Below are 8,704 nucleotides of genomic sequence, written 5' to 3' on the forward strand. Positions count from 1 at the left end.
TGCTCTTGTTCCTTCTTAACTGCTAGGAAGGAAGACTCTGGACACAGGCTGAGATCTCCATGGTTTAATCTGGCTCTGGAATATAGCTCTATGTATGTGTGTGTATAGCACCTATACACAAAATAGAGGTATTTATAATATATACACATACATAATTTAATACAAACCCCCTCCACGTCACCCCACTCATTATAGAAATGGGGGGACTGAGGGTGCACCCCTCTGAGGGGAGCAGAGATGAAGGGGTCACCTATTATCCTGCAACAAATATACAGTCTGATATATTGCTATGTACATGTTTCTCAGCATCTTCACCCCTCACCCCAAGGAGAAGGGGGGGCTTATTGCTATGGGGGGCAGAAGGGCAAGGGGAAATTTGAGGTGAGTGGAGGGGATACTGGCCTCTGTTCCCATCCCGAGGGACCCCCTCCAATATGGCCAAACCTTTGCAACCTCTCTTCCTATCTGTGCAGCTACCCCATCACAGTGCTGTGCTCCCACTCCCACAATTCCAGCCTTCTGTCTCAGCCGACTCCTCCTCCCACCACAAGGACCCAACTACAGCAGGGGCTCCCTGTCAGACACCCACCCCCTCCAGACTCTCCACCATCCTGGGACTTGGGGGTGGGGAGGGGAAGAGACCAGCACTTAATGGAGGTTCCCAGACCCTGCTGCTAAATTCTCCTCACCCCACTGGATTTTCCCTGAAAAACCCCACTGGAAGGCCTTGGCTCCAGCACCCTCCCCCATATTTCAAAGCAAAGTGTGGGCTTACCACCCTCCAAATCTCAATTCCCTTTCCAGGACAGAAGAATATACCCCCGTCCAATCTAAGAGATTCCCACACACTCCCCTCCTCTGAATTACAGGGGACCCCCCACAATCCTCATCTAAGGTATCCCCACTACAGGGATCTCCCAGCCCTGAGCCAAGGGACCCTCATGGGGTTCCCCTCCCCCAGCCAAGTGCATACATAGTTTGTTCATTTATTGCTTGAAGGGATATTGTAAACCCCTCACCCCACTCAGGGGCAGGGGCTGGGAGGCCTCAGGGGGTCCCACTTTGGGATGGGGGATTATTCTCCCCCGAGCAGAGTTCAGAGACTCAAGTGAGGAGGGGGACACCTGCCATGGGTGGTGTCCCTAGGAGGGCCCCCCTTCAGAGAGAATCAGCTGCCCCTGCTACTGCCCTCCTGACCTAACTGACCCCTCCAGTGCCAAGCTACCTATGGCCCCAGCATACACTGGCTGCTGGGCAAGCACCCCTCAGCTGGGGTTTCCCCTGCTCTGAGCCACGGACAAGCAGGGACCCCCCAGGCTAGGTCTGTGCATGTGGGATTAACATGCTCCCCCCTGCAGTCCAACTTTGTGCTGGTCAGGTCCATTATGGCTTCCATGGGGGCCCTGGTGCTTCTTCCCCTGCCACTAAATCCCTCCCCCCCCCCAGCTAATAAGTTAGAATATGGCTTCCAGTGCATCTGGGGGGCTGGGTCCCCATGTCAGTCTGTCCCCTCCCACCAGTCTCCCCCAGTCCGTCTCCAGCATGCCCATCCCCCAGCCCTGTGGCCACGCTGCAGTTCCTCCCAGCCACATCAGTCCAATCCTCCCCTTCCACTATCTGCCTTACTGTCTCCATGCATTGCCCCCCCATCCCCCAGCCAGAGGGTCTGTGTCTGTCCCCCTAGCACCTGTTGCCCCAGTGTCCATGTGTCTGTCCCAACCCCCGCCCATCCCTACTCCTCCCGTTTGTATCTCTCCAGCATGTCTGTCCCCATTCCACCCTGCCCTTCTCCCACATCTACGTGTCTGTCTCCCTGCCCCAGGTCTGTGTCTGTCCCCAGGCCCCTCACCCCGGTCCATGCCTCTGTCTCCCCCACATGGCGGGGAGGGGGAAGCGGGGGTGTGTCTCAGTCCATCATGGCTTCCAGCATCTCAAGAAAGAGCTTGTGCATGGGCACCTTCCCTCCCAGCTTGATGCCGTAGAAGTGGTGCAGGGCACGGGCAGCCGTCTGGCGCAGCAGGGGTAGCGTTAGCAGCAGCTTCCCCGCCCGGCGCGGCTCCTCCGGCCGTCGGCTGCCCTCATACTCCAGCAGGGCCTCATGCAGCACGTCCCGCAGCCGCTGCACCGCTGCCATGTCCTCGATGTGCACCGAGTCTAGGGGGAGACCATGGGGGTTAGAGTCGGGGGCGTGGCCAGTGTTGCTGATGTGCACCACGTCTGGGGAGACCCATGGTGGGGGCACGGCTAATGTTGATGTGCACCTGGATGGGGAGGAGGGCGGAAATCATACAGGGTTAGGGCGGGGTGGGGGCTGCCATGTCACTGCTATGCACTAAGTTGGAGGGGCAGGGAAACCATTGCAGGGCCATGGCTTCCACGTCCTTGAATGAAGTCTGGGGTGGGAGTCAAGGAGGGAGCTGGGGCAGGCAGAGTCTGGGGGGAAGCAGGAGGCTGATCCCAGCCCGGGGAGATGAAAGCCAGGTGCAGAGAACTGCCCCCACCCCAAGCTCCCATAGGGCAGGACCCACCTGAGTTGGCGAGTGCCAGGGCCTTGAGCAGCACGTATTCCTCGCGCTCCAGCCGCAGGGCACGGTACTTGCGCACCAGCTGCAGGAGAGCGGCGCTCAGCTCCCAGAGCCCTGCCGCACGCGCCCCTTCCTCATCCAGCGCAAAGTCCTCTGCAAAGACCACCTCATCCTCGCAGGGGAGCGAACGCCAGGCCACACCCAGCACCAGCACCTCCAGCCAGGCGCTCTGCAGCACACTCATCTGATCGGCCAGCGACAGCGCCGGGAACCCTGCAGGGGAGAGATGGGAGTTAGGGGGCAGTGCAGGCTGGGAACCCTGCAGGCGGGCAGGGCTGGGAGGAAGAGGGAGACAGGAGTTAGGGGACTGGGACGAGAACAGGGATTAGGAAACAGAGATGGAGGTTGGGGGTGGAAACCCTGGGGGCAGGGGAGCTGGGCTAGGCAACCTTTTGCAGGAACCTGCGGGGGGTGAGGGAGACAGGATTAGCAGGGGAGTGCTGCGGGAGGGGCAGCACATGGGGATGGGGACATGCTGGGCAGGAGATGGGGGTCATAAAGAATGCTGCGGGGGGGGTGGGACCCCACCTGGGATGTTCTTGGCCCAGCCAATGATGACAACGATCTCACGGTCAGCCAGGTCACACAGGGCGCTGGTGGCACGGAGGGGCCCATCGGGCAGCGCTGGGTCAGGCATTGCATACAGCTTCTCAGGCTCCGCCACCAGCAGGTGGGACACCATGGGGTTAATGGGGGCTGCAGAAAGGGGGCAATGTGAGAGGAGATTCCCCAGCACCCCATCTCCCTCTAGCACCTTATCATACTTGGGCTCCTCCCCCCTCCCAGATCTGCCCATACCGCACAATCCTGACCCATAGTCCCCTGCTACCTCAGCCTTGGGCTTCCCCCTTCACCCCACTCTGCCTCTTAATCCTGACCCACAGCCCCACCCCGCTCACCTGGTTTCTTGCTGGTCGCTGTGGCAATCTGGGAGGTGGTGAATGTGTTGGGGAATGGGGCCCCATCCACCTCAGGGCGGCGCTTGTATTTCTGGCGTCCCCCTCGCACACGGTCCAGCCGCACCCCTAGAGGGCAGAGCAGAAGATGTGGGGTCAGAATGCACCCCCAAAACTCTCCCTCTTCCCCACCCATCCTGTCCATTCCCCTATTCCCAAGGGGACCAATTTGCTGTCGTAACAGCAGGGGGAAACTGAGGGGCTGTTTTCCTCCCAGGGTTCTCCTGATGGTTCCCCCTGACATTACCCTGGCTGCCTGACCTTCCCATATGCTGCCTCCCACACCTGCACCCCAGCTCACCATCCACTGCCCCCCCCAGCAGCCAGCTGCCCTCTAATTCCCCCAGCTCTTTCCCCCTCCCCAAGTTCCCTCCCAATTCCCCCTGCCAATCCCCACTCAACCACCGTGCTCTCCCCCCAGCCTGCACCCTGTGTCCCTCTACTCCCCCATACCTTCCTTGAGCATGCCAACGCGCAGGCACTTGGTGAACCGACAGGCCTGGCAGGCTTTGCGGCGCCGCTTGGTGATCTCGCATTCATTACTGGCTGGGCAACTGTACTCAATGCTGCCTGGGGGAAGAGCAGGGTGAGACGGGGCTGAGACCAGGTTCAGGGGGAGACAGGATCTGAGAGCGAAGATGTGGGGGAACGCGGAGGAAGGAGATGAGCTGAAGTGGTGGTGGGGAAAATCCTGGGGGAGAGAGGAGATGGGGCTGAGCCTGTGGTGGGTTGTAGGGGCTTGCAGTGAGGTGGGGCCAAACCGCTGAGAGATGGAGGAGGAACTGGGGGGACGGGGGACGTAGTCCCAAGAGAGTAGAAGGCCAGGGCCACACACCCACCCACAAAGCAGAAGCAACCCTCCCCCTTAATGCTGCAGGCTCCTGGGTTACATCTCCCACAATGTAGCTAGGAGGAGAGGGAAGACCATAGCCCAGCCCAGGGAGGAGAACCACCCCATGAAACACCTGCACTACAGCTCCTAGCAGGCTCTGGGGAGGCTTAGCAAGAGAGACCATGGTGCATCATGGGAGATGTCGTCCTGTTGGGAAACCCAGCCTACAGGAGAATGGGGAGTGCAATGCATCTGAATTACAGCTCCCAAGAGGCACTGCAGCAATTGAGGCTGGTGGAGTCTACTGGGCTCCACTCAAGAGATTTCATCTCAATTTTCTCAAGGGAAAAATAAAACAATTTCAGCTAAATCAAATTTCCCTGCCCTGCCCTGGAAAATCACCAACTGGCCATAAGCAGGGAGCCCTGGGGCAGCCACCCCCTCCTCTCTCCTTGGAGATGTCACCCTCCCTTGAGCCAATCCCCCAGCATTTGGAAAGCTGACATAGGGGCAGGGGTGTGTGACTGGCCCCCTTTGGGAAACTGGGACCCAATTCCAAGTGCACTGAAGGCAGGGAGTAACCACTCACCCATGCAGCAGCTATCAGCAGAGGAGGGGCCTAGGGCTGGGATAACAGGGGCTGTGGATCAGGATTGAGGGCCCCCCCAGTCTGGGGGTAGGCAGGGGGTTACCTTGTATAGTGCGCTTGAAGAAGGCTTTGCAGGCCTCACAGGAGGCCACGCCATAGTGATACCCCGAGGCCACGTCCCCGCACACCAGGCACAGGCGCTTGGGCAGGGAGCTCAGCACATACTTGCCCCGGGGCAAGACTTCATCAGGGTTGTTGTCATGGCGCCGGCGGGTCAGTGCCCCTGGCTCGGGATCATGGGGAGGACCACTGGCATCGGAGGAGCCACTCGGGCTGTGCTGAGCCAGGCTGTCTGGGGAGGCTGGCTCCGTCTTGATGAAGAACTCAGCACGGTGATCCCGAGACGACATGGCTGAGGTGGCCTGCAGGGGGTGATACATGGGGGGGGAGTGAGACACTTCTCCCCCATCTGGACTGCCCAATCCCTGTCCTTTTACACTCTGCCAGGACTCTGTGGGAGCTCCCTAGGGTCGAGTGCTCTGTACTGCCATCCCAGGCACCCAGGTCCTTTCCACATCCCGGTTGCTCCCCTGGGGGCTCTGGGAAAGCTGCCATGGGGAGATTCAGTCCCATACTGCAGGCTCTGATGTCAGAGCTGTGACCCTCAGAGCTGGGCACCCCTGCCCGGGATTCCCCCCAAACCTAGGGGCCTCTTCCCAGATGTTCAGCACACTCCCTCCCCCTCCCAGTGCCAGCTCCAGTATCTCAGGGTCGGGCATGTGACAGGCTCAAGGTCATAGAGAGAGAGACTCTGATCACCAGCTGGGGGCGGGTACGGGGAGCTGTGTGTGTTTGCTTGGGGGGAGCTGTGCGTGGGCACGCAAGGAGGGGTGTCTCTGAGATGGCAAAAGTTGGTACCAACAATCCAGAAGCAGAAATAGCCTCAATTCTGCTCTCCTCCTAGCTCCGGTACAGGAATTAACCCCCTCCCCAGGGCTCAAGTCAATCCAGGCTGCAGGAGGCAGATAAGGGTCATGGCAGAGGGATTAGTCTGGAGGCCACAGCCCAGACAGCTCCCCCTCCCCAACACATCCACCCCCACTCACTAGGACTGACACCCCCCACCCCACACGTACTCTCCAGGGCTCACTCCCACCCCCCGGGCACCTCCCACCCTCCCTGCTTGACTCAGTGCCAGGCTCTGGAGGAGTTTTTGGGCGGGGGTGCCTCTGAGGAGCAGGGATCTACTGGAATTGGGGGGACGGGAGGCATGGCTGAACTGTCTGTGCTCCCCACCTACGGACCCAGGCAGAGCACTCTTCGGATGGAGCCAGTGGGGTCAGGGAGGAGTCTTAGCCCTGTCGGCCTGTACCCTCCCCCGCAAACACACATATGCAAGCCCAGCACCCACATCCCTCCTCCCTCACACTGGGACTAACCTGGCGGCACTCCCAGCCCATGAGGAGGGGGAGAAATTGGGCTCAGGAATGGAACCAAGGTGTCTGGGATGGCATAGGCTCGGCCAGGAATGAATGCTAGAGGCTACCTTTAATCCAGCTGGGGTAGGGGAGGAAGGGGCCATGTCCATGTGTGTTAGCCCCATGTGAGTGTGCTCCCCATGTGTCCATGCATGGCATCCCCGTCCCCCAGAGCATTTCAGGCATGTCAGCCGTGTCTGTTATTCTGTCTGTCCTCATGTTCCCCCACCCCCGACCTTTGTCCCCTTTGTGCCGTCTTGTCTCTTTCCTAATGTCCCGCGGCGCAGGGGAGTTATGCAAGAGCAGGCGGAGGGGAAATGAGGCCTGGACCCTCCATCGTGCCCCATTGAGCTTACAGAAGACTGTCCTCTACCCTCCTGCACTCTTCCCCCTCTGCAGTCCCCTAACCTCCACCCTTGCTCTGCACCCCACTATCCATGCACTCTCCTTCTCCCTGCACCCCCCCATACCGGCCCAACCCCCTGGACTAACCTGGGACTAACCTGGAGCCCTAAGGCACTCCCAGCCCCTGGGGACTGGGATGAGGACTGGAACCCAGACATCTGGGACTGACACTGGAGGGAAGATGGGGACCAAGTACCCCCATTTCATCCCACCCTCCCAAACCATTCACCCTCCTTCCCCCTGCACTCCAATCCTTATCCTGCCTCTACATTCTTCCTCCTCACATGCAGTAACCTCCCTCCCATCTGTAGAACAGAGATAGAAAAGTTGGTCAAACTTTCTTCCTACCGCCCCTCAGGGGGTGCAAAGGACCATAGGAACGTAGGCCAGAAGGCATGCTGGTGTTTATGGGAGGGGTGACACCGCGTCCTGCTCCCAGTCAAAGCGAGTCCCAGTAAATGACATTACTCAGCATCTGGGTGGGTGGTTCCGGTCCCTATCATGTGCTGGAGGTGCCGTGTGTGTGTGTGGGTGTTTCTGGATTCTTAGTGTGGGGGAGAATTCCCCAGCCTCCTCATTCTAATCCCAGGCTAGCTCACCTCTGCTGCTTCTGTACACACAATCCCCGCTTCAGGGTCAGGCCTTGGGTCAGTTCAGGCCTGTGACCTTCCACCCTGGAGGATTCTGGCTTGACTGGTCATGGAGCCCTGAGCTTGGGGGGCAGGGGCAGTTTGACACCTGCCATTCCCCTCCCCCATCCAGTTACTCCACACATACAGGCTGGACAGGGCGCCCATCAGGCCCCAGGCAGCAGGGGGGCATGAGATTCCATGTCCTGGCAGGAGATTGTGTGACTGACACATGGTCACTTACACAGACACCTGCTCTTGCACCAGGATACAGCTGCTCACCTCCCTGCAAGTCTCCATGTCTGTCCAGGTGTCTGTGTTTCCCCAGGGGTCCACCCCCTGAGTCTCCATGTGAGCCCGGGTGGTGAGCCCGGGTGGTCAGCCCTGTCCCAGCTGGCCATGTGTGCGCGTGTCTGCCAGTCAGGCTCCATGTCTGTGCTCCTGGGAGTCTGTCCGTGTCCGACTGGGCAGCCCCCTGTCTGCCTGTCTGGTCCCAGGAGCGTCCACGTCCCCAAGTCTGTCCATGTGTCCCCGGCGCCCCTGCAGGTCTGTCCATGTCTCCGTCTGTCCGTCCGCCTGTTCCCACTGTGTCCCCTCGAGTCCCGCCCCGTGACTGTCTGTCCCTGCAGCGTCCGTCTGTCTCCGTGTCCGCCCGTCCGTGCGCGCCCAAGCCCCAGCTGCGGAGCGGGAGTCACATGGGCCGGCTGGGGGGGCCCCCCCGCCCCGATCCCGCACTGACCTTGGGGCCCGGCGTGGCTTGTCCGGGCCGGGCGGGGCTCAGTGGCCCGGGACGCGGGGGGCCGGCCGGGCCATGGGCGCAGGCTCAGCCCGGCTCGCTGCGCTCCGAGTGTAGGACACAAAAGGACATCGCGGCGCACTTCCTCCTGGGCTCCCAGCTGACAAATGGAAGGGGCGGGGCCGCGCCTCATGAATATGCAACAACGGGGCGGGGACTGGCTGCACGCGCTCTCCCCTTGACTTCCAACCTCGCCGCGCCCGGCGGGCTGGGGACTGAGGACCGCGCTGTGAGGAGTCAGAGGGGCGGGGCACGGACCTGCTGGGGACATTCAGGGAATTAAGGGGGGGCTTATTGGGGCAGGGGGCTGGTCTGGGGGACCATGGGGGTCATTGGCTGGTCTGGGGGATCATGGGGGCTGATCTGGGGGAAAATGGGGGTCATCGGGGGCTGGTCTATTCTGGGGGATCATGGGGACAGGTCTGGTCTGTGGG

At 60.5% G+C, this 8,704-nt stretch overlaps 1 protein-coding gene across 2 annotated transcripts; it reads right to left on the minus strand.

The window, feature by feature from the left end:
- Positions 1-49: 49 nt before the first annotated feature.
- Positions 50-8,358, minus strand: ESRRA (estrogen related receptor alpha). 2 transcript variants are annotated; one of them, XM_050960688.1, is made up of 7 exons: positions 8,214-8,358; positions 5,066-5,384; positions 3,995-4,111; positions 3,485-3,610; positions 3,114-3,281; positions 2,529-2,798; positions 50-2,154 (listed from the first exon to the last, which is right to left on the minus strand). In XM_050960688.1, exons 2-7 carry the CDS (start codon positions 5,370-5,372, stop codon positions 1,907-1,909), a joined length of 1,236 nt encoding a protein of 411 aa, XP_050816645.1. In that variant the 5' UTR covers positions 5,373-5,384; positions 8,214-8,358; the 3' UTR covers positions 50-1,906. The 2 variants fall into 2 exon arrangements, with proteins under 2 accessions (XP_050816645.1, XP_050816644.1); XM_050960687.1 differs by lacking the exon at positions 8,214-8,358 and adding an exon at positions 7,757-8,092.
- Between the last annotated feature and the right edge of the window lie 346 nt (positions 8,359-8,704).

The sequence above is a fragment of the Gopherus flavomarginatus genome, chromosome 6 (genome assembly GCF_025201925.1).
Source record: "Gopherus flavomarginatus isolate rGopFla2 chromosome 6, rGopFla2.mat.asm, whole genome shotgun sequence".
Classification (NCBI taxonomy): Eukaryota; Metazoa; Chordata; order Testudines; family Testudinidae; genus Gopherus; species Gopherus flavomarginatus.

Coding starts and splice junctions, on each gene's coding strand:
- ESRRA (XM_050960687.1), bottom strand. CDS start 7,825: ATGGAGACTCAGGGGGTGGACCCCTGGGGAAACACAGACACCTGGACA. Junction 2,799..3,113: donor CTGGGCCAAGAACATCCCAG/GTGGGGTCCCAC, acceptor TCTCCCCTGCAG/GGTTCCCGGCGCTGTCGCTG. Junction 2,155..2,528: donor CCTGGCACTCGCCAACTCAG/GTGGGTCCTGCC, acceptor GTCTCCCCCTAG/ACTCGGTGCACATCGAGGAC.